General features: G+C 43.6%; 1 protein-coding gene across 6 annotated transcripts; it reads left to right on the forward strand.

The window, feature by feature from the left end:
- Nucleotides 1–26101, forward strand: Henmt1 (HEN methyltransferase 1). 6 transcript variants are annotated; one of them, XM_076933151.1, is made up of 9 exons: nt 1–85; nt 12788–13203; nt 14029–14181; nt 15502–15630; nt 19429–19541; nt 20356–20490; nt 22796–22975; nt 23701–23878; nt 25302–26101. In XM_076933151.1, exons 3-9 carry the CDS (start codon nt 14140–14142, stop codon nt 25728–25730), a joined length of 1206 nt encoding a protein of 401 aa, XP_076789266.1. In that variant the 5' UTR covers nt 1–85; nt 12788–13203; nt 14029–14139; the 3' UTR covers nt 25731–26101. The 6 variants fall into 6 exon arrangements, with proteins under 6 accessions (XP_076789266.1, XP_034357249.1, XP_076789267.1 ...); XM_034501358.3 differs by lacking the exon at nt 1–85 and having other exon boundaries at nt 7441–13203; XM_076933150.1 differs by lacking the exon at nt 1–85 and having other exon boundaries at nt 13192–13329.
- Nucleotides 26102–27887: the final 1786 nt, after the last annotated feature.

Here is a 27887-nt window from a genome sequence, read left to right on the forward strand (position 1 = left end):
ACTAACACCAAGTCTAAGAGTATATTGGGCATACCAGACTGGAGAAAGAGTCTAACTTCCTCATCTGGACACCTCCCCTGCAAAGGTAGGCCTCTAGCATTTCTGTGGCTATCTATGATGGCCCCAGCCAACCTTTTATTTGGCTGGTCAGAGGAATATCAAAAGGGAATGACAGGGAGAGAACTTTCAGGTGTCCTACGGATTTCTGCCTAGCCAGGGTCCTGCCGTTGATGCAGCTTACCCGAATTGCTGTTTGCCTGTCCTATTTGCCCATCTGAACCTGCTGTCCATCTGTCCAACTGTTCATTCATCTAGACCTGGCCCTGTCCTTTTACCTCTGGAGTATGCCTTAATCTCTGCAATTCAACTCTGACCTTGCAGCCTGACTTACAGACAAGTCACAGTGGCTTCTCTAGCAAGACTTTGAGCTTAGTGGGGTTCACTATCTTGTCAATACAAAGTTTTATATCTCCATTAGTTTTCAATTTTTAGCCTCACAGACTTTGAACTTTCTTGCCTTTTCAACACTTTGCAGTTATTTTATAGTGTGTGTGTATGTGTGTGTGTGTGTGTGTGTGTGTGTGTAAGAATACATATATTTACTGTGTGATGCATAACCTTAAGGTTAATGTTAGTAATTAATATTGGAAAAGGAACTCATATTGACCTTGGCCAGCATTATCAAGAAAAGTGAGAATTTTATTTTTTTTTAAACATTTATTTTAGCCAGGCAGTGGTGTGACACGCCTTTAATCCCAGCACTTGGGAGGCAGAGGCAGGCGGATTTCTGAGTTCGAGGCCAGCCTGGTCTACAGAGTGAGTTCCAGGACAGCCAAGGGCTACACAGAGAAACCCTGTCTTGAAAAAAAAAATCAACAAAAACAAACAAACAAACAAACAAAAAACCAACCCCCCCAAACGAACAACAAAAAACCCATTTATTTTTATTTTATGTGTATGTGTGAATGCCTACATGCATGGTGTCTATGGACACCAGAAGATGGCATTGGATTCCCTAGAACTAGAGAAACAGTTAGTTGTGGGTGCTGGGAGACATACTCAGGTCCTCTGCAAGAATAGAAAATGTCCTTAACTATCCAGCACAATGAGAGTGGGATGATGTGGCAAATTGTGTCATTGAAACCACTGTACCTTGTAATTTTGTTATTCAATAAATTCTGCTATAGTGGAAAGTCACAGACATGTTTGTTTTTGACATAGCTCACTCTTGATGCTGTCTTCTAAGAAGGCTGGCAGCTCAAGGTCTAAAGCCTCACCTTCTAATTAGAAGGCTAATCTTTCTGAAGTGGACTGCCCTCAGCATGACTCAGCTCATTCCTTTAAGCTAATGAAGGGCAACTCCTGAATCACCTCATTAATATAAACTACTGGGCCCACTGTGAATAACAAAGGTACTCCTACACAAGGTAAATTCCAAAGATGTAGAGGCTAGTTCCCAGTAACTTGAGACAAAGAAAAGATGCATTCTTTGTCTAATAACCTTGTTCTTAAACTAATTATGTAAATCATATCTTTTATGGTAAATATATTTTTTCCCTATAGGAGCTGAGATTTTGGGTAAATGCCTATATGGGTGTTTATATAATGAAACTTCAATGGAAAAATCTGGGCACTGAGTTTCTAATGAACTTCCCTGGTTGGCAGTATTTCCCAGGGGTTGTCATGGCTTATTGCTGCAGGGATTGATCACATCTGTGTTACTCCATGAGAAAGGATTCTAGTAAGTGTCAGGGCAAAACATAGCTCTTCCTTCAAAGGAATTAAGAGGGAGTTTATCAGAGCCAAATAAAAGTGACCATGGCTGGGAGACACAGATTCAGGTAACCTTGAATGATAGTTCCATTGTGAAAATGGTCACAGGAGATTTTTTTTTTTCTATTAGTCACAGAATAAAAGAAAATCAGGAATCAATGCAAGTACAGCAGTATGGACATCTGACAGACAGACTGCAACAAAGCTGGGAGATGTCTGCTCTTATGTCACATTTAGGTTTTAGATTTTACCTGCTTTTGGGTTGGTAGTGACTAGGTTTGTCAAGCTTAACAACACACTCCAAGAATTTTATCTAAAAGTCAGGAAGATGTAGGATGTTAGTTCAGATATATCAGTGAGTGGTAAATGTCTGTCACAGGGATTAAAGACAGCCTAACTCATTTTCATTCGCCGTCCATAACATGTCATTTCTGTATCATCGCTAAATCTAGTCAATTAACCAGGCTACAGAATCTTCAACATATATGTGTGGCTTTTCCGGGGACCTTCCATTCACAGAAGCTTGTGTCTGGGTCACTGTAGGCATTGTCCCGGTTATCTTTTCTGTGTATTGATTTGCTTAACAAATCATTGCCATAAAGATGGACACTGAAGTGTTTCAGGGTTCAAAGGGAACAAGTGTTACAGGTTCTTATAACCCAGAATAAGGAATGGAGCACAGACCTGCAGATAGTAGCAAGCAAGATGAGAGAATTGAAAAAATAATACATTTCTGCGATTGTGGTTAATCTCAGTTGTCAATTTGAGATCTGGAAATATCTGGGAGAGGTGACTCTGGTTGTGCTTGTAGGGGATTTTTTTTTGATTAGGTTAACTGAGATGCAAAGAACCACTCATAATGAGGTGGTACCATTCCTTGGGCTTGGGTCCTGGGTTACATAAGAAGAAGCTAGTTAAACACTAACAATTATTGTTGAGAGTGCTCAGATTAAAGGTGTGCACTACCACCCCTGGCAAGTGTGTGTGTGTGTGTGTGTGTGTGTGTCTGTGTGTATCTATCCATCCATCTATCTGTTCATCCCTCCTTCCATATATATATATATCTTGCTTTTTCGAGACAGTTTCCTGCACACAGGGTTAAATGACATGGAGCTGCATACACACTGTGCATATATAAATTCCTGCTTTGTGTATATTACTCTACAATTATGTCAGATGTAACTACTTGGAAAAACTAAGTGTCTGACTACAGAATGTTCATACTATGTTTGCAGCTTCATGCTGCAATATGTAATTATCCCAGAATAAAGAGAAAAAGTAACTATTGGATGACACACAATAAACTTCTAAATGACTACAGACAGGGATATCTTATCTACTCAGTCCTATAATTTGAAGAAATTACAATCCTTGGTTTTAGAATTTTTATTTTTTGTTTTGTGGTGGGAAATAGGTTTGTTAAAACTTTACCTGATGTTTATAATCTTCTGGTTGAGAAATTATATTTATATAATTTTTAATATTATATTGTTATTGGTGTGACTGAAATTAGACCATATGCTTTGTGAATATGTTAAACAGTTAATGTACTTGAAATGCATCTATATTTGACTGCATATTGTTTTCTCTCATCAATTAAATGCACTAAATACTCTTAGCTAAATCCAAACATATAAATTTAAATCTTAGGAGTACATCTTTTCAAGTTATTCAGTTTAGTTTGTTTTCATTTTTGATACATTAAGTATTTACAACAGCAACACTACAGAAGTAAACTGAGAGGCCACTTAAAATAAATAAAATATAATTCCTAAGGAGAATAACAGAATACACACATTTCTTGTGTAGTCAGTGTTTTAATGACCCACAGCATAAACAGATGCTTAAGAAGCATCTTTATGGCTTCTTATTAGTTAGAATAACATACATTTCCAAAAGAGTGTGACTTCTGATCTCTGTTTTTCCTTAGCTACAGCCAGTACATGTTCCTTCTTGATGACTCTGTACTTATCCTCACAAGCATTTGTCTTGAGCTCTTATGCCGTTCAATGAACAAAGAGTAAGCAATTCAAATAAATCAGCAAGTCACTGCATCCTCCAGATGATTCCAGGTGGGGCTTCCGCTGCTAATAATATACACTTGATCTGGACATGGTGACACACATCTTTAATCCAAGCACTCAGGAAGAAGAGGCTGGCAGGTCTCTGTGAGATCAAGACCAGCCTGATTCCAGGACAGCCAGAGCTGTTACACAGAGAAACCTTGTCTAGAAAAGAAAAAACCCAAAACAAAACAAAACAAAACAAAACAAAGAAAACACTCAAGAAAGTTATGGGGTACCTTGTCCTTTCTTTGCTTTCTCTTGAGACAGACAGATGGAGGGTGCCATCCTCACAGTCACACGCTAGGCAGCTCCCGTCTAAGGGCCCTGAGCTACTCCACTCGCAGCTAAGAACAACTTGGTTGGCTGATGCTTCTTCAGTTCTGAGACTGTGGGTGGAACACAATCACCATTTTTCAAAATTCTTTCTATTTTATGTGTACGACTGCCATCATGTCTGCATCTGAACAGTGCCACTGGAGGCCAGAAGAGGGTGTTGGATCTCCTGGAACTGGAATTTCAGATGACTGTGAGCCACCACGTAGGTGCTGGGAACCTAACCTTGGTTCTCTGCCAGATCAGCAAGAGATCTTTAACTGCTGAGTCATCGCTCCAGCCCTGACAATCATATTAACCATCAGAGAATCCCTCACCCCAGAGAATCAAGGATTTCAGCATAACAAAAAGCTATGAAGGAGGCCGACACTGAGAGAATATTTTACAGACATTCCAAATGAAAGCATTAAAACAACAGGCGACCGTACTTTAAGGTGGAGGTGTTTGTGACTTTTGAGTTCAACCTTAGTCCTTTCTCATTTCTAAACGTGTAATTTCCTGACACTCTCTTGTCTACAGTCACAATATGTTTTAGCTTGTAACAGACAGGAACACAGTAAATAAATCCGGAGGGCTGGGGATGTAGCTCAATGGTAGAAGGCCTTTGTGTACCTTCCATCTTGGAAGGTAACTCTTTAACACACAGGCTGTAAGAAAGGAGGGGAAACAACATGGTGATTTAAGGGAGAGGGAAATATCCAATCCCACAGGGAAGCCTGTTAAAACAGGGAAGAACCCAAAATGCTTTGGGAAGTACCGGAAATGACCAGATGTATTAGACGCCCTCATTCACCAATCACATTTTTAAGCAGTAAGACTGACTAGAGGAATGTGTGGACAAGCTGAGTAAAAGACAGACAAAACAGAGACCAGCTAAGCCACCTGTCACAGGCTAGACCAGCTGAGCTCCCCAGAAAGGACACTCTCCGCTATGTTGAACAGCCTGCAGGTCACACAGATTGTTATAGGTTTTCAGCTTTTGTGAGCTGTCATCTGTGCTGTAACGGATTTTGGTGATGCAGCTGTCTTTAAGTTCTTTCTGCCCCTGTAAGTAACCTCTCACCCGTATACCATAAGTAACTTTTCTAAAACTCATTGGTTCACTTAGTCGGACTTTGGTGTTAACAATAGTTAGGTCTCCCATGGATTCCCCACCTGGGGTGAGTAGATCTTTGTCTGCATCTCTGTAGGAATATTGTCACAACACACAAGTGTTTGCTTAGCATGCACAGGCCCTGAGTTTGATCTCCAGCACACACACACGCACATGCACAAATTTCATCAGGAGCACATGGACACATGAGTTTATTAGACTATATTCAAGTTACTAGGCATGCAAACTTAAACACACCAGACCAACAATCATGCAGTCCATCTCTTACACAAAAGGAGAGGCAAGTGAGACTGCAGCATGACATACTAATCTTTCTTATAACAAGTGCCTCTGGTAAACACCACCACCCAGGACAAGGGCAGCTGGACTTTCCTTCATCTGGGAATCAGCTCAGCTCAGTTGTCTCTGATGCTGCTGGCTTAGAAGTCATCATCAAGGTGTTTATAATATCTGCTTATAATCCCATCAGTGAGGTAGGAAGAAAGATCTCAGGTTCAGAGTTAGCAGAGCCTACATATCAAGACTCTAACACACACACACACACACACACACACACACACACAATTTGTTCTGTTCTTGATGGTAATATTCTATAGTCTATTGCTGAAGCTATTACACACTTTGGTCACAGGACATGGAAGAAGTCAGCCTGGCATTGACTTATTTTTTTTTTTTTTTTCCTTTTACAGTATCAGAAAGGGCTATGCAGGGTGCTGGGGCAAGATGGGAAGAAAAGACATTGACAGTTTCTTTCAACTGTGATCCGTGTGAGCTATAATAATGAGCAGTCTGGCAAGACCTGAGTGTAACAGTGGCAGGAATGTTATGGGGGTAAACAAGCATTTCTGATTAGATTTAAGGCCTCAGAAGAGGCAGCTCATTTATGGTAGTATAAATACAGCCAAGAATTCGTTGTTGAGGAGCTCAAATAGGCCTTAGAGCAGAACATATTGTCAGGGGACTGCTGACTCTATTTTCTTCTTAGTTAAAAAATGTTAGACTTTGATTTATTTCTTTTTTTCCTCTCTAATTGTGTCCTTAGCTAGAAGTCAACTTGATTTTTGATTTGTCCTTTCTCAGTAAACTTGTGAATTATACATTAACTATTTCCATTGTTCTGAGAATTGACTGACCATAAAATGTTTCATGGTTAACTGTCTGATCATAAACCCATAACATGTACCTTTCCCACAATCAATATAAGTGCAAAATTTTGCTTTTGTAATCACTCCCTCGTTTGCTGAAGGCCTTTCTGCTTCTGGTCTTGGCTGCTTCATTCTTCTACCAAGGGAGACTGTTAAGTTTGGCCTGGCTGTAAATTAACAGTCAACATCTTGCAACATCTTGGTGTTAGCTCCTGGCTTTCCATTCATAATATACATTACTCTATTAGCTAAATGGACATAGTTTCAAATTGCCTTCTAACTATGTATCTCTATTCCCAAAGACTACAGCAGCCCTTATCTCTTAGAGAAGGTTCTTACTGGACTGAACGGTGGTTAATACAGAGACTCACAGGTACAAGCGTAGAAAGTTAAGTGTCTATGAAGTGCTCTGCTGTAAATGGGACATCTCTATCACACAGTCTCAGGGAACATTGTGGAAGAGGGGCAGAAAGATTATGAGAATCAGAGGCTGGGTAGGACAGGTTGTCTTTAGACACAACGGGACATTGGAATGAACTACCAGCAGCTGAGGTTGCCTGCAGGAAGGAGATCAGGCCTGCCAACATTCCAGCATCGAGGGGGAGGGGCTCAAGACCTCATCCTTAGCTGAGGAGCTGTTGGTAATGAAGGGCTGCCGGGGGACAGAGTCAGTTTTCTTTAAGGGTGTGGTTCCTGGCAGGTGGACCATGATATGGTGCACGGCCTCAAACCCATGTACATGTGGGCAGCACTAATTAGACCTGGTAGGTTAAAGCAGACAAACAAACTACCAAACAAACTATTTTATAAAGGGACATGGAGTTGGGGGAAGCATGGGTAACATCCTGAAGGAGGGGAGTGAGGTATAAATATAATCAAAATATAATGTATGCATGTATGAAAATTTCAGAGAATACAACTTTTTCAGGGTTTTTTTTTTTTTTTGGGGGGGGGGGTTGGGGTAGGGACAGGTGGCACATGACTAATTCCAGCTCTCAGGAGGGAGAGACAGTTGGATCTCTGAGTACCAGGCTGGCCTGGTACTCAAAATAAGTTTCAGGACAGTCAGGGATACATAGAGAAACTCTGTCTTGAAAAACAAACAAACAGGGCTGGAGAGATGGCTCAGTGGTTAAGAGCACTGACTGTTCTTCCCAGAGGTCCTGAGTTCAATTCCCAGCAACCACATGGTGGCTCACAACCATCTATAATGGGATTTAATGCCCTCTTGTGGTGTGTCTGAAGACAGCTACATTGTATGCTTACACATTAAATAAATAAATAAATCTTTAAGAAAAAAACCAAACAAGCAGAACAGCAAACAAAATCAGAAGCCTGAAAAAAATAAAACTTAATTTTAATTAACTGGGAAACAAAACCATCACATAGCTAATTTCAGGAGGCCATTCAAATACTTTCCTGGTTCCAATCTCTAGTCAGCTCAGTGGGCTTCTGTATGGTTAGAATGGCTCTTCTGAAACAATGGATCTTTGCTTAGTGTCTTACACTTTCACTATCAATTGCATTTTATTCACTTATCCACAACAACAAAGTAAGTGTAAAAGTAGAAACAAACAGAAAGAAAAGGTGAGTTCTGTATTCTCTTTCATGACTTGCGTGTCCCTTTGCTCCCACCTGTCCTTCTGTATTACCTGACTTCACCCTTTCTGCTCTCCTCTCTTAGACTATAGAAAAACGTACATGTGTTTTCATGTATACATGTACACTTTAAAGCCACATATGAGGGGGAGCATGGGTGTGCATGTGTTGTATGTGTATGTGTTTTCCTTTCTGAGTTTGGGTCACCTCAGTTCATGCCTACTTTCCAAGCCCAGTCTCTTTCCTCAACGTTTCACAAAAACTCAGTTTTGTATGTCTGACAATGGGCAGAAATTTCCAGATTCACTGGGAGTCACGCATTTTAATGCTTATGTCTTTGTTATTGTCTAACTTAAGGTTTCTATTCCTGTGAAGGGACACCACGATCATGGCAACCCTTATGAGGGAAAACTGTAGGCTTAGATTTTTCAAAGCCTACCTTAATAAGGGTTCTCAAATGCTTCGACCCACTTTCTAGCCCACTGTCCAAAAGTGGGGGAGAAAAGATGGCAAATAGGACCAGGGGAAGTGGACCTGTTTAGAAGTAGTTTTTTTGGGGCAATTCCAATCTCCATTGTCAAGATACCAGCAGTCTAGTTCATACAGTGTCATCAAACATGAATCAGCAGTGGTGGCACAGAAGAAACAGCCAGGCCACCATGCAATTAGCATGAGTAAGTGGGAGTGACTAGAACCAGCCAGAAAGCCAGGAAAAGTTCTCTGTCATGCCTTTCTCAATGAAGTGAAGATTAGTGAAGAGACCAATGAAGTGTTTGCACAGCAAGCAATGTAAGCACGTCAACTGGGTCTTACTTATATTCTCTTCAAACATCATGTGTCTTCTCATGGGTCTTGCTTCAGCAAAACATCCCATGAATCTGCTTTTGCAAAACATCATATGAGTAGGCATCACATGACACAACCAGAAATTTTCACTTCAGAAAAAAAAAATCTAATTTGGCTCTGGCTTACAGTTTCAGAGGTTTAGTCCATTATCATCATGGCAGGAGTGTGGCAACATTCAGGTACATGTGTGCTGGAGAAGGAGCTGAGAGTTCTATGAGTTGATCTGCAGGTAGCAATAAGGAGACTGAGACACACTGGTCTGACTTGACCTTGTAAGACCTCAAAGCCACCTCCACCGTGACCCTCTTCCTTCAACAAGGCTATACCTCCTATGGGCCACTTCCTGTGGGCCCAGATTTCACATACATAAGTCTATAGAGGCTGTTCCTATTCAAACCACCAGAGTCACTAAGCACAGGCTCAGAGCTGGTCCACAGGACACATTCACACTGGGGTTCAAGTTCTCATTCCAGTACCCATTCCAACACCAAGACAGCCAGTAGAAGAAAAATACCCAACACTAGGAATTTTTTTAAAATGAATTTTAATATCATGCCCCAGCTTAAGCCATGTCATAGACATCTGCCTGGGGGATGGTAATGTTCTGTGAATTACTACCTAACAATAAGAGGGGCCAAACAGTGTGAATTACTACCTAACAATAAGAGGGGCCAAACAGTGTGAATTACTACCTAACAGTAAGAGGGGCCAAAGAGTTTATAATGCTGGAAAGCAGAAGACACGTCAGGCTTGTTTATTTTATTATTATTATTATTGTCTGTTTTCTAATGAGAGAGAGGTGTGGATTTGGATGGGTGGGAATGATATGGGAGAAGTAGAAGGAGGTGAAACTGTAATAAGAAAATACTGTATGAAAAAAATCTTTTTAGTTTAGAGAGAGAAAGGCAATAGATAAGATAGAATTTTCTGTTTTTTTGTCTGGTAGACAAGATACTTCAAAGGTTGTTTTTAAATTTTTTTATTTAAAATTTTTTTTGTTTGCTTTTCCAGACAAGGTTTCTCTGAGAGTTTTGGCTCTTCTGTAGACTAGGCTGGCCTTGAAGTCAAGAGATCTGCCTGCCTCTGCCTCCTGAGTACTGGGATTAAAGTTCTGGGCCACCAACACCCAGCTCAAAGGTTGTCTCATTACTGCATAAAATATTATCTAGTTTCATATATGACATAGTAATTAGTCTACTCGGGCTGCTCTAATAAAACCTCATAGAATAGATGGCTTAAACTACAGTTTATTCTGCCTGGAAGCAGGGAGATGGACTTTTACAACTCCACATCTGTCAGTCACTAGGAGGGTCAGTTATTTTTCAGTGCTGTGACCAAAATGCCTGAGAGGAACAACCTAAGGAGAGAAAGGTGATGTTAGAGCCCATCTTCCAAATCTTCCAAAATGACAGTGCCACTGGTCATGCCCTAAAGGACACCTGGGCTCAGCTCATGCTGGACTCGGAAGGATTGCTGGTGGACTGAAAGAGCTTACACTCAGCATTCTTCAGGGACCTGTGACATGGATTTCTGTCAGCCAGGAAGAGCCATTTCCTTGATCTCCTCCTACCTCTGGCAATGGGGCTTCTAGCTCCCCATCGGTACATACCTGTAACACGTATCAAAGCCCTGATGCTAAGTCTTAGGCTGTTCTGGCTTAGTCCTGGAACTCACTCTATAGACCAGGCTGTCCTGGAACTCAGAGACCTGCCTGCCTCGGCCTCTCAGGGCTAGGATGAAAGTGGTATGCTACCTCACACAGCTCATTATCATTTTTCAAAAGACATTTTGAAAGGTTATCGAGTGAGTAAAAGTAAAAGCAGTACTTGTGGTTAAATTACTTGACTTCAAACTCAACCTGGTTTCCATGTCACCATGTACGGTGAAGAAGATGCAGCCCGATGCCAGAGGCTCCATTAAAGAAACATCTGCATTATAAGGCTGGGCATGGGCAGGAACAGATGCCCCTCACAGCTTGACATCTGCAGTTTGGTGATTGTTCAAATTTGGGATGGGCAGAGTGAACAGATGATTTTTAGGCTTGAGGACTCAGCTCTAAGCCTCACAGGAGTCCCAGTGGGGAGGAACTAGGCAAGTTTGGAGAGGAAACTGGTCATGAGGAATTTATATCCATAAATGGGTCAACCAGCAAAAATTCTGGACCTGTCTGTTGTAAAAAGAAAACATCAGAGATAAAATATCTTAAAGTAGGAATCTAGGTTTATGATTAAAGTGTCAACCCAAGTTCTGATGGCCTCATTGCGTTGTGCCTGAGGTAAGGTTGGATGTTACGAAAATGGGGCCATGCTGTAAAGGAGCCTGACCACCTTGAGAAAGCCAGAAGGCAGAGAGGGAGAGCTTCACTTCCAGTGCATTACTTCTCCTAATTAGGATTCACCTCTTAGCCCGTTCAGTAAATTCAACAATAAATTTATTAATGAGTTGTTAACCTTCCCTCCCCCACATCTAGTTTCTTCTTAATAGTGACACCAGTCCTTCAATATAGGAGCCTTCTGTGGGAGACATTTCTGGAGGGGTGGTCCTTTTCTGTGGTCAGATGGTGGACCAGACCAAATGGAACATTGGGTGTCCACCTAGGGAAGACCAGAAGGAACTAATTTTGTTCTTAATGGACGGGCCTTACTGCTGCCTTCTCACTGTGGTTCAAAGTTCCAGGTTTCAATCCTTCTCCCCACCCCATCCCAACCCCTTGGGGAAGTCACAGGAGCTGGAGTTCATGGCATTTAGTCAAGAGGCAGAGTGAATGCTTGCCTCAGTTCTCTCTCCTTCTCCCTCAGTTGAAGGCAGGGAATGCCACCACCCAGCCCGTCAAGTCTTTCCATCACAATTAGGGGAATTCCCTACCACAGGGATGCTTTAGATTGTGTCAGGTTGACACCACCACTATTCAGTACACTTCCCTAGTGTGGAGGCCAGCTTCTTTCAGTTTAGTATTTTTTTGTAGCTAGAAGTGCATTTATGTTGTCTTAAAAGTTCTATTTAAGTTATATCCCATGATAAGATGTATGTCCCTTTAATAAAGTCTGTTTGAACTGCATGTGTGCTAACCCACCGGGAAAGTCTCAAACTGTAATAACACATGATCCTATCTCAAAAGCCGGAATTACACAGATTTTTCTCCATAAGCTCTAGACTCTCAAGTTCTGAAAATGAGATGTAATTTATCTTTGTCTACCCTGTAACTATCAGCACCATGCTTTTGCCAGAGAGTAGCCAGTGAGTGTTTGAGTATTTAATATTTTATTTGTGGCTTTTTTTTTTTTTCCTTAGAGGCAAGTGTAGACCAGTATTTAGTATTCAAAGCTGTTCTTAAATTTCTGATCCCTAACTCCAAGCGCTGACGCGACAGGCATGTCCTGCTTATTTATGGTATATTTAACAGGCTATTCATTAGTAAACACAAGTTTTGGGATAAATTAATGAATGCATATTTCAGACAAGGGTCTCATGCTGCCTAAACTGGCCTCCAACAATGTAGTTGAAGATGGCTTTGAATTCCTGATTCTGCTCCAGCCTCCCCACTATGCTAGTATTACAGGAATGTGCCTTCATGAAACCTGGCTCAATTTTTGCTCTCAAAGCGGGGGTATTTGGTTTTGTTTCGGGTTCTTTTTTCTTTTTCTTTCTTTTTTTCTCCACTCCAGGTGTTTCCATCACCTTCTTTGGTTGCACACAGCAAGTGTAAAATTGACAGAAAGGAGGGCATAACACTACACGTTTTCTAAGATCAGACAGTCCTTAAAGTGTATATGGTTAAAAAAAAAAAAAAAAAAAGTCCAGTGTTGGAAGCTGAAAGAATATGTTTAAGAGCTTAGGTAGTTGGGATTCAACTTTACCCAGTTTACGGTCCCTAAAAGGCTCTGGTGCCATTAATTGTTCTGGGCCAGCAGGCTCGCGCTGAGCCTCTTCTGCGGCCTGCCATTGGTCCGGACGAGGTCCACGTCTCTTCCGCCCACGAGGAGCCTCGCACCCGGGACGCCACGGACCTAACAGCCGTCGAGCCCGCAGCCTGGCCGCCCGTCTGGGCAGCACCCAACAGTCGCGGCAGGGGCAGGTCGCCGCAGCGCGAGGGTCTCGGATGCTGTGGGGCTGAGGGTCGTGGTCCCCAGGGTTCGGAAGATCGGTGGGAAAATGTCTTCGGGGCATGCGCCACAGCGGCCGTTAAGTGACCCAAAACCGACACCTTGGAGGCGGCAGCCTGGAGGTATGGGGCCGGAGCATGGCCGGGCTTCGCAGGCCCAGCGAGGACCCTGAGGACGCAGGACGCAGAGCGCAGGCGCGAGGCGCAGGGCCAGCCGGCGGCCAGGTGCGGAGCACGGGTGGAGCAGCGCGGCTGCGCGGGCATCAGGGGCGGGGCCCGCAGCCACACGGCCCTGGGCGGGGCTTTGTCTGAGCAGTTTGCTTTCCGGGTGGATTTGCTTCTTGCCCATGGGTAAGTGATGCTGGGGGTTGATGAGGACTGGAGATGGAACACTAACACCCCTACTCCCACTCCCCCCCACCCCCTACCCCCCCACCCCCCACCCCCCCAGCCGAGGTTCATAATACACATCAGGAAACTACTGAAAAGCTGGTGGTTGACCTCTTGTTTGCTTCAGATTAAGTTCTAGCTAGTAGGAACATGTGTAATAGAATACCAACATTCAAGTCCGCGAGTGAATTGGATTCGTGTTACAGCATCATTGTCTTATTAAGGGCATCTGCTGCACCCCAGATTCATTTGATGATGTTTGAAAAGTTACTGAAAGCAAAATGGATGAGGTTGAGATTTGGAGGATGACGTTGAACTTTTGACTCTCCACCTTCTCTGTGTTGGGTTACTCCTGAGCACCACTGGGTTTGTTTTTATACAGTGTTGGGGAGATCCAGTATGCTTCAGGCTTGCTGTGTAAGCGTTCTACCACCTGAGCAGCATCCATAACCCAAGGCCGAGGATCTTAGCAATAGCGTGTATCACACTGAACTAGTAATGGCTAAACTTGAGTATTATTGCATTTTGCTCAGTTGCATGGTTTTAGAACCCATCATCAGTATCTCAGTACTTACAGGGTGAACTCTGTGGGCAAGTGGTAACAGAGGAGAAGCCGGCAGAATGCCTACCTCTTTTCATCTGGGCCATCATTTCTTCCAGGCATCTCGTGTGAAAAGGGATTAATTGGCATTTACAGCTAGCTGAGTTGCCGCTGATTCTGATACAGAGCCCAGAGGATAAATCTGCATTATTCTTATTTTTTTTTTCACAATGGAAGTCGGAAACAAAATGGAAATGGCAGAAAACATCCCGGTAAATGGCACCCTTCTTACCCACCCGCATGGATCTCAGAGGGGTGTACTGTGGAAAAATGACAAACCATCCTATTTAGGCCCTTGCATCTCTCCCCAGGGTGCTGAACTAAGTAAAACTGACATCAGTAAATATCCACATTTGATGCATGTAATCACAGATGCAAATAACACAGATGTTAGTTATTTAAAAAGTATCTCCAAACATGCAAATGGAGATTTTATTTTTCCTTTTCTTTACCTGGAGAGTTCAAAGTGTAGAGTCTTATCAGAGGTCTGTTGAGACCCAAGACTTTGCATTTCTAAGTTTCCAGGAAAATGTTATACTTGTTGAAGGACCACACTTGGAGATCTAGGCTGAATCTCCCAGCTATGTAGCGTTTGGGCACTTGAAACTTGGCTAGTGCAACTGTGGAAGGAACTGAACTTCACCTTGAATAATTTTAGCACTAACAAGTGTGACTGAAACGATGGGTTCAGTCCCCAGCACAGCTAGAGAGAGGGAGAGGGGAGGCTGGGGCTTGGTTGCATAAGAGGGGTAGGTGGGGGGAGGGGTGTATTTTATTGTATCGCTGGGGATGGAGGCCAGGGCCACAGCCATGGAAGACAAGTGCCACTAATCTCCATCTCAGCCCCACGTGTAATTTGCTTTCATAGCGTTACTTTCGATACAGGTTTGTCCCGGTTTAGTCTTTTCCAGTACTTGTAGGAATAGCAGGGACAGCTGTTGCAGACACAGCTTACATTTCTTTTTCTCTTGGGTCTGCTGGGGATGGGGGAAAGGGCTATTCAGGTTTAGGACAGTTGTAACAAGAACAGTAGGGCTTAACTCTGGGTAATTAAAGCAAGGGTAGGTGGAGATGGGGATGTGTAGATAGAGATACAGGCCAGGAGCAGTGTATGGGGAGATGGGGCAAGTGCGCAGAAAACTAAGAAGAAACATGAAGGTGGGAAACTTAAACCCACAGAATTCTTGCTAAAACTGGCCTATGCAGTCCAAAGACTGGGACCCAGACTCAGATGAAAGCCTGCTAGACAAGAGGCCTTAGAAGTTTGAGTGAAGCCTGGGAGGTTGAGAGAGTTAGTTTCTTAGTCTTCGGTCTGGACCATAGTCCTTGGCAGTTTATACAGTGTTTACCCACAGGAAGCAGAAGCACCCAGCTAGGGCATCCAGACTGCAAGGAGGTTGTGTCACACTTGGGCTCTGCTCGGTGACCTTAGGTTTGAGCAGCTGTGGCCCAGATTGATCCTTTTGTTTTCTTCTTAAATGTCTAAAGTCGAGCGCGTGATTGAGACCTTTCTGTTGTTTAAAATCTTTCAGTGCAATAGTGTGGTTGGTGGTAATTTTAAAGAAGTCTGTCCAGAGAAGGTAATTAGGTTCAAACCGCCATTATACAAACAACGGTACCAGTTCGTTAGAGATTTAGTGGACCGCCATGAACCCAAGAAGGTAATTATTATTACTTTTAACCGTTAAGACTGCCCTATTAGAGTGGTTTATCAAATATATTAGTAAGATACATGCCCCCGCCCCCCAGGTGTTCAGGATTGTAAACAGGAGCATGCCAGACAAGCTGTCTGCTGCTGAACGACCTTCCCTGTCTGAATGCTCTGGGGTGTTGGATATGATTATAGGACCTTGTATACAAGTAGAAAACTGTCAGAAAGAAAAAAAAAAAAGAGATGTGGTTTTGTAGGTTGCATAGTCTGGCTTCTGCCTCATGGGCTGAAGCAATCCTTCTGCCTCAGCTTCTCCAAGCAGAGACTGCTGTGTGCCCAGCAGGAGAAACCTCAAAGTGATTATTGGAATCGGGAGAAGACCTTAAGGGCAGGAGCTCCATGTGTTTCAGAGTTAAGGAGGTTTGTTTTTTTGTTTTGTTTTGTTTTTTTGTTTTTTTTTTTTTTTTTTTTTTTTTTTTTTTTTTTTTTTGCCTCTTTTTCTTTTGTAAGCCATGTAGGTATAAACAAAGTCACAAATTGGGAGAGTCATTGTGATAATTCCAAGAAGGGCCAGCAACAGCATTTTTAACAGGGAGGGCAGCTTAATTATGGTTATTTATTTTTGGAGACAGGGTCTTATTGTTCAAACTGGCCTCCGACTCCACTTTCCTGCCTTTCTCTCCCAAGTTTGTGATTACAGGACACCCGCCGAACACCCCCCCCCCCATCTGTTTTTGATATAAGGGCTGGCTATATTGCCCCAGCTGGTCTCAAACTATTAGGATCAGGCAATTTCTTTTCCCTCCCCTCTTCTCTTCCCCTCCCCCATCTCTTTTCTTCTTTTCTTTCTCTTTGTATTTCAAGAGGGTTTTTCTGTGTAGCCTTGGCTGTACTAGAACTCTGTAGACCAGGCTGGCCTCGAACTCAGAGATCTGCCTGCCTCTGCCTCCCAGTGCTGGGATTGAAGCTGTCTGCCACCACACCTGGCTTAGAGTGATCTTGCGGTCCATTTAAGCCTTTACTCGTTCCCCTGGCAGAAGTGGGACTCCAGGCGTTTCCCAGACTGCTTGGGAAGGATCACTGAGGAAAGCTGTTTCTTCACTTTGGGGAGATAAAGTTCAGTGGCATGGGGGTGGGACGGAGAGAAGCTTTAGGAAAGCGTGGTTATGGGAGATTTTGGGAACAAATAGTACTTTTCAACCTTGAGGCTGGGAATGGAAACACAAAGAGTCTTACCTCAGTCTTAATGGAGGAAGGTCAGTCTTTGCGGTGATCCCTTTCCTAGAACATGAAGTGTAGGTGAATCTCTTTAGCCCTGTACAGGGAGCTCAGAGCTCAGGTGGAAATCACCTCGATAGCAGGTAGGCATTTGCTGCCAAGTCTTATGACCTGAGTTCAAATCCCCAGGATCCTCCTGGTGGAAGCTGAGAGACCTGACTGACCTCCACATGTGTACCGTGGTAAGCAATAAAAATGCACCAATATCAAAAAGAATTCCAGTGAGTAAGTTTTTTTTTCTTTGAAGAAAAAACAAACAAAAACCCAACAGATTTATTTGAAGCCCAATGTGGTGTATACCTTTAATTCCAGCACTCAGGAGGCAGAGACAGGTGGATCTCTGAGTTTGAGGCCAGCCTGGTCCATAATATTCAAGGACAGCCAGGGCCACACAGAGAAGCCCTGTATTCAAAAACCAAGCCAAACCAAATAAACCAAACAAAAACAAATCAGAGGTGTGTGTGTGTGTGTGTGTGTGTGTGTGTGTGTGTGTACAAGAAGACATTAGATACCATGGCACTATATGCTACCTGGTATGGATGCTGGGAACTGAACCTGGGTCCTCTGAAAGAGCAGCCAGCATTCTTAACTTCTGAACCACTTCTCCAGACCTTTTTGCTAAAATTTAAATGTGAGGAAAATCTTGTCTTTTTGCATTTGGTTTTAATGCCATAGATTGCACATTTCTGGAATGTTCTATTGGAATACCAGGCAGTATTGCAATATTGTGATCAGAGGTACTGTGGTTCTTTTCATATTGATGGTAAATGGGCCAGGATGGCACACATATCCAACCCCAGGTGAACGTTAAGGTTAGAGGCTGAGGCAGAAGGTTTGCTTAAGCTCTGGAGTTTTGAGGCCAGCCTGAGCTACATAGTGGGATTCTAACTCAAAAGCAAAAACTGACCAACCAAAGTTACAGCAGGTCAGATGCTATCAACTTTGCAACAAAGTCATCATTTCATCGGATGAAGTGCCTGGTGATTGTGCTAATGAGCTTGGTGTGGCCATAGATCAGACTCCAGTAAGGTGGACGGTTCTTTCCAGTGTGGAGGACTGGGATAAGTGGCCTTCTCTCACAGACTTCCTCTAGGTCACTCCTATTTTGCAGCTATTCACATACCTGCCTCTGTGGCCTTTTAAGCAAATCTGTTCACTTGAAGAATCTGAAGTGACTTACTTTTGGTAGCTCAGAGTTCAATATGGAATTTCACATGGCTCATTGTGATTGTTTTCTTAAACAATTTGAGAAATTTGGGCTGAAGATGTCGCTCAGTTTGTAGAATGCTGGCCTAGCAATCAAAATGCCCTGTGTTCTATGTCTAGTACCTTGTAAACTGAGTGCAATGGTTTAAGTCAATAAACCCAGCGCTCTTAGAACTCTGGTGGTAAAGGCAAGAGGATCAGAAATTCAAGGTCAGCTTTGGTTACATATCAAGTTTGAGGTCAGATTAGGCCATAGAAGACCCTGTCTCAATAAACAAACGAATACATAAACAAACATAAAGAAGGAATTAAGAAGTTAAATTACTCTATGAGAAAGGAACGGAAGCAGATTTTTAGCAAGCTTTGTTTCTGAAGCATGATGTTAAAACTCCAACCTGTGCTGGGCATGTTGCCATAGACCTGTAGTCTCAACACACTCAGGCAGAGGCAGGAGGATTGTCATGAGTTTGAGGCCATTATGGTCTGTACATATCAAGACTCTGTCTAAAATAAAACAAACCTAAAGCAACAAACCACCTAAATTAAAAAAAAAATGTAAGTCAACTTGTGATTCTTGCTTTCTAGCTGAGGGTAACTTTGAACTCCCCATCTTCCTGCCTCTGCTTTGCCAAGTGCTAGGATTATGGGTCTGTGCTATCACTCTTGATTCACTTGGAACTGGGAATGGGACCCAGGGCTTTCAGGCATGCTACGAAGGCACTTTATCAATTCAATTACAACTCCAGCCTAACATGTGATTCTGAATGGGAAAACTAGTCTTCCCTGGACCTCCCAAGGCAGGGTCTCATACCCTAGCTGCCTTCAAACATAGTTTTCTGCCTCAGCATCCCCAGTGCTAGGATTATAAGCAGAAGACTACCGTGCCTTTTTATCTTCCTTGTGTCAAATATAGACAGTAGCGATTGTTCTGAATAGGAATGACTCTGAGTCATCCTTCCACATGATAACTTTGTTTTCACTACTGATATACAGTGTTCCATGGAGGCAGGACACACATGCAAGCGCACATGCACAAACGCATGTGAATGGAGGCCCTGAAAAGGTCAACATTGGTGTCTTCCTCTGTCAGACATTGGGTATGGTTTTTGAGATAGGTTTCTAACTGAACCTGGATATGTCAGATTTGGCTAGGCTATAGGTAGGATTACAGGCCTATTCTGCCATCTGACTTTGTATAGGTGCTGGGGATCTGAACTTAGCTCCTTATTCTTGTACTTCCCCCCCCCCACCTGCCCCCAGTTTTAAAAACTCATACCTTTCTGGCTATGTATGTCTTGCGAATGACACTGTGTCTCATCTATAGGTTGCAGACCTGGGATGTGGCGATACCAAGCTCCTAAAGCTGCTAAAAATCTACCCATGCATTCAACTGCTTGTTGGGGTAGATATCAATGAGGAAAAATTGCATTCAAATGGGTAATACTTCTAGTCCTATGGTTTGGATGTGGTTTGTCCCCCAGAGTGCTTGTGTTGGAAGCCTGGTCCCCAGAGTGGTAGGAGAACTATGGAGAAATGAGGTATAGTCATAGGTCATGGGGTCTTTCCCATAGTAAGTGCATTCTCTCTCTCTCTGTCTCTCTCTCTCTGTCTCTCTGTCTCTCTCTCTCCACGATGTTATGACATAGTGCAGGACGCCCTTATTTTAAGTTTTCAGTGTGCCACCATTCCTGTCCCTAAGGTGTGGTGGGTTAGGTCTCATGCCTCTATCAGTTCTGAGGCAGGACTGTGAAGTGTGCACGTGTGTGGCCCCTTCACACTCTCCTTTCTGCTTCTCTGATACATATTACATTTCTAGATCATTTTGAGACCTGTTCTTCTAAAGAGCAAGGAGCCAAAACATCTGTGATCCAGAGAGAGGCAGAATGTGAAAATAAGAACCACATTGAACATTAAAATCATGTTCCTCCTGGCCTAACTTCCCACTGTGGAAAGAAGCTGCCTGATGGCCTAGTGTTTAGTACAAGAAGAGAAAGATAGGCCAAGTTAGTCACATCAGTGTAGGGAGAGCTCATAATCTGGGCGCTATAGCTGGAGTCAGAATTGCTTTTCTTTTAATTTTCGTGGTGTCAGGAATCACAGTAAATCCTGACACACCAAAGCAGGATTTTGAGTTTCAGGGCCTCTCCTCCTTTAGCTGGATAAGCCCTTTGGCACTGAGCCATAATCCAGCCCCAGGATTGCTAAACCGGTTGTTTGCCAATGTTTCTGACTGATGATGGTTCTTTTGCAGGCATCGCTTGTCTCCCTATTTGGGGGAGTTCGTAAAACCCCGAGATCTAGATTTGACCGTCACCTTGTATCATGGCTCTGTTGTGGAGAGAGACTCCCGCTTGCTTGGATTTGATTTGATAACATGCATTGAATTGTAAGTCTGAAAGTTGTAGAAACTGTTCATTTTGGAACATATGAAGGAACTAGCTTCAGAAATCAATGTGATTATTTGTTAAAAAAAATAATGGCTCATCACTTGGGTGTATCTTTTACTTTTAGTATTTTACTTGGGAATTCCAAATATGAAGACAATTCCAAAGATTCATACACTGTCCACACAGCCAGCTGTTAACACCTCCCTCTTCTCCATTATCTATCTATCTATCTATCTATCTGTCTGTCTGTCTGTCTGTCTGTCTGTGTGTGTGTGTGTGTGTGTGTGTGTGTATGTCCTTTTGCAGATATATCGGCAAAAGAACCATCATCAGTCAGAAACATTGGCAAACAACCGATTTAGCAATCCTGGGGCTGGATTATGGCTCAGTGCCAAAGGGCTTATCCAGCTAAAGGAGGAGAGGCCCTGAAACTCCTGCTTTGGTGTGTCAGGATTTACTGTGATTCCTGACACCATGAAAATAAAAAGAAAAGGAATTCTGACTACAGCTATAGAACCCAGATATATAAGCCTTTGCCCCTGTTTAAAGATTTCATTTGTGGGGCTGGAAAGATGTCTCAGTGATTAAGAACACTTGTTCTCCCAGCCCTGTTGGTTTCATTATCACTTGTAGTTACAGATTTACAGACAGCATGGGATTAGCAACTAATCCCATTGTTGGGTTCAACCAGGGTCACTCATTCGTTACCCTTGGTCCTGTTCGCTTAGGTGTTTCCTCTCCACGTGACTTTCTGTATGCAGTTTTCATGTGACCCACTTGAGAATACATTGGAGTAAATGGCCTGTTACTCCTAAATGTTAGAGATATTCTAACAATTTTTATTAAGGGTGTGTGTGTATTGGGGGGGGGACTTGAATTGCTAGTCATATTACAGACCTTTAAACATCTTTTCTAAGAAGAAATCTTTGGGCCAATGAGATGGCTCAACAGGAAAAGGCACTTGCTATGTAAATCTAGAAACTTGTGTTCAATGTCCAGAACCCATTAAAGGTGGAAGGAGAGAGCTGGTTCTCAGTGTCATACTCTGGCTTTTAAATATGGCACATGAATGTTCCCCCATCACACACACACACACACACACACACACACACACACACACACACACACATTCCTTAATCTGGATTTGTTTTAGTATTTCAATCTTAGATTTAGAGAATGTCTTTTGGGGCTGGGGTGTTATTGAATCAAGTGCTTCATGCATGCTGAGCAGGTGCTGTAGCACTGAATGCTACATGCTGTCCCAAGGAATACGCTGTGTTCATGCACAAGCACTCATGCACATTCATGCATGGGAGGTGGAGACCAGAGTTCAGAGTTTGATGTCCTGTGTCTTCCTCAATCACTCTCCGCCTTGGTCGGTCTGTCTCTTTCTTTCCTTCTCTCTCGTTCTTTCTCTCTCTTCTCTCTTCTCTTCTCTTCTCTTCTCCTCTCCTCCCCTCCCCTCCCCTCCCCTCCCCTCCCCTCCCCTCCCCTCTCTCTCTCTCTCTCTCTCTCTCTCTCTCTCTCTCTCTCTCTCTCTTTTCTTTGTAATTCTGGCTGTCCTGGAATTCACTCTGTAGACCAGGCTGGCTTCACAAAGATCTGCCTGCCTCTGCTTCCCGAGTGCTGGGAATAAAGGGGTGTGCCACCATGTGCTTCTCACTCAATCTGGTTATTGCTGATTGGCTATACTGGCTGGTTAGCAAGCCCAGGATCTTCTGATCTTTGCCTCCCAGCATTGGGGTTACGGATGTGTGTTCCAATGCCAGATTGTTTCTGTGAATACAGGGGATCTGAACTTAGGTCCAAGTATGTTCACAAGTGTGTATGAGAAGCTAGAAGAAGGCATGAGATCCCTGGATCTGGGGTTACAGATGGCCGTGAGTCACCTGACATGGGTGAGAGGAACCAAACTTGGGTCCTCTGTAAGAGTAGTATGTGCTTGTAATTGCTGAGCTGTCTCTGCAGTTGCCTGGGAATGCATTTTTGAAAAGAGCACATAGTAGTAATGTTGTGTCCTTGGAGCATCAAATCAAGGAGTGTATAAACTCTGATGCTTTAAAAAAGGAATATTGATATGAGTTCTATAAAATGCAGCAGACAATCTTAGTTGACGAATCATCCTGGGCAAAGCTGGGAGTAGGAAGGGTTCAAACAGGGAAAAGGAAAGGGTCATGGGTTGAGGACTGTTGCATTATCAAAGGGGAGAGAAATCAACATCCAGGTAACAATTATTTTTGCTCATTACATTAATATTCAACTAGGGAAAGTGATTAATTCTGTCTTTCTTGTTAACCACTTTAGAATAGAACATTTGGATTCAGATGATCTGGCCAGATTTCCTGAAGTCGTTTTTGGATACCTGTCACCAGCCATGATTGTCATCAGCACACCAAATGCTGAATTCAACCCCCTGTTTCCTACAGTGACCCTGAGGGATGCCGATCATAAATTTGAGTGGAGCAGAACGGAGTTTCAGACCTGGTAAGTTCAGAAGGTTTTTGTTTGTTTTGGTTGGAACCCTGTTATAGGAAATAAGCTTTGATATGTCTGTCTTACCTAAACTGTTTCTTACTTCATTCCAGCAAGGTCCCCATGTGTGACTTACAATGTAGTAAGAGCACAAGGAAAGCAGAACATTTGGGCAGCAGGAGAAGAGTATGTGCCTATGAGATGGCTTTAAGAGGCACCTGTAGTGTTGGCGTAGGATGAGGACCAAAGTGGGGAGGGAGGTCTGGGCTTTGAGGTAAACAAACGTGTGTAGTGTAGGCTGGAGTCTTTGCGGTCTCCTCATCCACCCCTACTCTCTGCCTGACCCAAAGCCTCCCTTTCCTCTTCCTATGGTGACTTAGAAGCTGAAAATGTGTCACTGCCTTTGTCCCTTACAGAAATCGGGCATCCCGGTGAAACATCATATGCCTGCGTAAGAATGTGTAACTTTAGATTTTTTTTTTTTTTTTTTTTTTTGAGGTAGTATCTCCTTACATAGGTCAGGCTAGCTTTAAACTTACAATCCTTCTGCTTCATCAGTCCGAGTGTCATGATTGGCACCCACCACCATGCTTGGCTTAGAAATACTCAGTTGCATCCTGTTTCCGTGTTTCTTAACCCTGCCGACAAGAAGGCACTTACGAATTGTTTGTTTGACAAGCTGTTTAGCCATACCTGTATGTTCAGAGAAGTGATTTCCCTTTGTTGTTTGATTTCAGGGCTTCACGCGTGGCAAACTGCTATGATTACTGTGTGGAGTTTACTGGGGTAGGGACACCACCAGCTGGATCTGAGCATGTTGGATATTGTACCCAGATAGGTGTCTTTACGAAAAACGGCGGGAAGCTATCTGAACCCTCTGGTTCCCAGCAGTGCGACCAGCATGTTTATAAAGCTGTGAGTATTCTCTGAGGTAGCTGTCGGGGCTAGACGGCAGCATGCCAGACAGTGGGGACGGGGCTAGATGGCAGCATGCCAGACAGTGGAGACGAGGGAGGCTACTACTACTAAGACTACCACTCCATCCTCCCTCCCTCCCTCCCTCCCTCCCTCCCTCCCTCCCTCCCTCCCTCCCTCCCTCCCTCCCTTCTTCCCTCCTTTCCTTCCTTTTTTTGTTACTGGTTCCCAAAGCAGAAAGGGATATAAATGGCTTTTTTTTTTTTTTTTAAGTTTTCCTCTGTCTTCTCTCTTTCTTTCTTGACAGGGTCTCACTCTGTAGCTCCAGCTGGCCTAGACTTGCTATGTAGACCAGACTGGCTTAGAAAACACACACACACACACACACACACAGAGAGAGAGAGAGAGAGAGAGAGAGAGAGAGAGAGAGAGAGAGAGAGAGAGAGAGAGATCTGCCTACCTCTACTTCCTAAGTGCTAAGATTAAAGGTGTGCATCACCACACCTGGCTATATGACCTAATTTTGAGGCCTGTCATAGAAAGATCCTTCAGACTCGATGCTTTTGGCATCCTTTCAGACTGCCTGGCCCTTGGCGTTATATTACAGAGAACAGTCTGCTGGAGGTCTTCTTAGGATGTTTTAAAGCAGAACTTTTGCTGCCTCCTTTGTAATCTCTTAGGAGTATCAACAGTAAAGAGAGAACCAGTAATAGTTCCTCTCTAGCCTGTGATTAGTGATTAGTGAAAGAGTGTGAGTGTGAGAGTGCGCACGTACATGTGCGCGCACACCCACCCACCCACCCTTATCTCTCAAAAGAACACATTTCTTCACTCGATAGAATCATTTTCATTTATTTTCAATTTTTCTTTTGCTTGTGTGTCACTCCATTGCCTGGAGTGGCCTGGCTCTCTCAGCTCAGTAGCTGTCCTGTCAGCCTCTCAGGGAGCCGGGGTTGGAGGTGAGCCTCACTGGTTCTAGATTGGACCATTTTCTCTTTTTACACTGATTTCCATGCGATATCAAGTAGAAACACTGGGTTATGGGTTTGCTCCAGTCCACAGCCATCTGTTAACTCTAGTCTTACCAGATCCAGTGGGCTCTTCCGGCTTCAGTGAGTGCCAGACATACATACGGTACACAGACATATTACGCAGGCAAAACACTCTTACACACAAAATAAGAAATCTTAAAAAATATTAAGGTTAGTGCCTGCTGGTAGAAACCTGACTGGGATATAGTTGGTATTAGAATTGGAAGCAAACCAGTTAGCTAATGCCCACATGTGTTTGTCTCCCCATAAAATCAAGGCTTTTACAATGAGTAGGTTCCGGCACAGATGCAGGAGGCACACGTAGTTCTTACGGGGCTGAGTTGCTGATGTTTAAAAAGCTTCGGGATTCTGTTTGGCTTTCTGCCTTTCAGGTTTACACTACCTGCTACCCGAGTTTACAACAGGAAAAGGTACTCAAGTTTGTTCTGGTTGGGGAGCTCCTGATACAAGTGGACCGCTTGAGACTGAGACACCAGAGGATGCTGCGGGAACAGGAGAAGGACCGGGGCCCTAAACCAGGGGACGAGGACTCCTGCCCAGCCCCCCACCTATTATTGGGAGCAGTCTTCACGGAGGCCGAAAAGGCCAGGATAGAAAATTCTCCCAAACCCTTCTGTGAAGGAGAGAAGTTTTACATACCCCTGCAGAGGCTGCTCACTTACCCTAAACTGCACCGCCTGTGTGCTGACGAAGACAGGATGCGGTCCCTCATTGCTGACTCGGTCTGCTTAAGCAGTGATGGCTCTGCAGTCGTGGTTGACCTGCATAATTCTTGGGATTATCGGCCTGAAGATAACTGAGCCATCCGGATTTCCTGAAGCTCAGAGAACCGATGATAATTTGGGTTCGATTAGAATTCAATTTTTTTTTTGTTTTGTTTTGTTTTAGTGGTACCGGGGACTCGAACCCTTGCTCATGGTAAGCAAGCACTCTGTCACTCAGCTACATCGAAAGCCCTAGAACTTAAACTCTGTACAGTCACAATTCAAGAAATAGTTTGAGAGTTTTAACACAAATTGGGCCCTGATCTTGATGACAGATCTGCCTGACATACAGACTGCTCTTTGCCCGAGAAAGGGCTTAACTAAAAGTAGTTGCTTTCCTTTAGAATTAGATTTTTTTTTAATTTTTTTAAAATTTGGTGTTTACAACAATGAAGAAATTGGATGTGGTAATGTGTTAATTTTGTCCTCACCCATATTTTGGTGTTAGAGCCGTATGTTGTATGTGACATTAAAACATTTAAATGTAATCAAAGCCACTTAAGAACCTTTCCCAGGGCTGGGCATAGAGGCCCATACCTGTAAATCTAGCACCTGGATAGATGAGACACAAGGAGCATGGGTTTGAGGCCAGCCTGGGCTACATGGTAAGACCTTATCTCAAAAACAAAAAAACCAGTTCATCTGCCCAGTTTTCCCAGGGGTTATGTAGAATTGTCAAATTTTACCTATTATACTTTTCATGGTGCATGAAAAAGGAACCAGGTGGTTTTGAAGGGTATAGAAATCTTCTGTGGTAATCCATACTCGCCCCCTCCCCCCCTTGTAGTGGTGGAGATTGAATCCCAGGGCTTTGGACCTACTAGGCAAGTGTTCATCCACATATGAACACTCCCAGAGCTTCCTGGTTGGAGTTTGGGTGGTAGTCGCTGCAGGAGAGAGAGAGAGAGATATGGCTTTGTTTAATGGAAAAGGGCCTTCAAGGAGATTTTCTCGTGTGAGGCGTGGGAGTCCAGAGGTAACTCAGCCAGGCTCTGCAGTGTCAGAGGCACGGGTGTCCATCTTAATAACCACGGCAGACATGGAGGATTAACCTGGCATGACCTACACTAGCAGAAAAGAAGAGAGATGGAGTGCACCAGCTGCCCAGCGTGCATTGCTGCTTGCTGCTAGGCAATAGCACTGACCCCTCCTTTGCTCACATAAGTCAGTGAGGGAAGTTAAGAAGTGTAGTCTGTGTTCTGAGGGGCTGCAAGCATACTCAGCCATCTCCTAAGGAACCAGAAGAGAATGGACATGATAACAAACTGCCTGTGTCACACAGCATAGTCTGACCCCCCTGAGATGTGTTCCGGGGCTGCAGAGTTGGTTCCTGGGCAAGTGCTCTGTGGACACTTACTCTTAAGCTGAATGAATCTTCAAGGGTTCATAACCAGTGGATGTGGTGAGAGGGTTTTTATAGAGAAAAATCCTAATCACATAAGCACTGTCAAGCAGCTGCTCTCTTAACTCTCAGACACTAATCCACCAGATCTTCATGTGCCACCATGTGCTCGAAGGTGCACATGATGGAGACAGATTTGCATTACCCCCCCCGCCCCCCCGCCCCAAGCCCTTCTCTTTTCTACATCTGTGTACCCAAGGTTTGTCTTAGGGCTCCCTGCTCATCGATGCTCTTTGCTGAAGCCACATTTTCTAGCCAGAGGGAAACTGTTCATCACATCTTCCTCTGGAGTTAGTCCATCATCATCTTGAACCCTGGTGACTTGATCCCTTACCCACAGACCCCTATGTGCTTACAACTTATGGGGACAAGGACCTCTCTTTCATTTCCCACACCTACCCCTTCCTCTTCCCCAGGGCTAAGTACATGCTAGGCAAGTGTTCTACCACTGAGCCACACTTCCAGCCCTTGGCTTTCACTTACACTCTGAGTTTGTGTTCACCTCTCAGCTTTGATAAACACATTTCTTTGCACATTGGAAGGTTTATTAACATTTCCAACCAGGGACCAGCATAGTTCCTATAGGGAACCTTTAGCATTTATCATGACCCTGGTCATAGCTCTTCAACTCTGCTGGAGTTGAGGCATAAAGTAATTTTATGTTAACATAAGCATGCATTACTTCTAGTTACAAAACATCTTCCAAAGCAGCTGTTGGATTTAGTTCGTCATAGTCTGCTCTTTCCCTCTTTGGTCCTGGGAATCTAGCCCAGGGCTCTGTGCGCACACTG

This window comes from Arvicanthis niloticus, chromosome 4 (assembly GCF_011762505.2).
Source record: "Arvicanthis niloticus isolate mArvNil1 chromosome 4, mArvNil1.pat.X, whole genome shotgun sequence".
NCBI classification, from domain to species: domain Eukaryota; kingdom Metazoa; phylum Chordata; class Mammalia; order Rodentia; family Muridae; genus Arvicanthis; species Arvicanthis niloticus.

Coding starts and splice junctions, on each gene's coding strand:
- Henmt1 (XM_076933149.1), top strand. CDS start 15,448: ATGTCTAAAGTCGAGCGCGTGATTGAGACCTTTCTGTTGTTTAAAATC. Junction 20,491..22,795: donor TTGATAACATGCATTGAATT/GTAAGTCTGAAA, acceptor TAACCACTTTAG/AATAGAACATTTGGATTCAG. Junction 22,976..23,700: donor AGAACGGAGTTTCAGACCTG/GTAAGTTCAGAA, acceptor GTTTGATTTCAG/GGCTTCACGCGTGGCAAACT.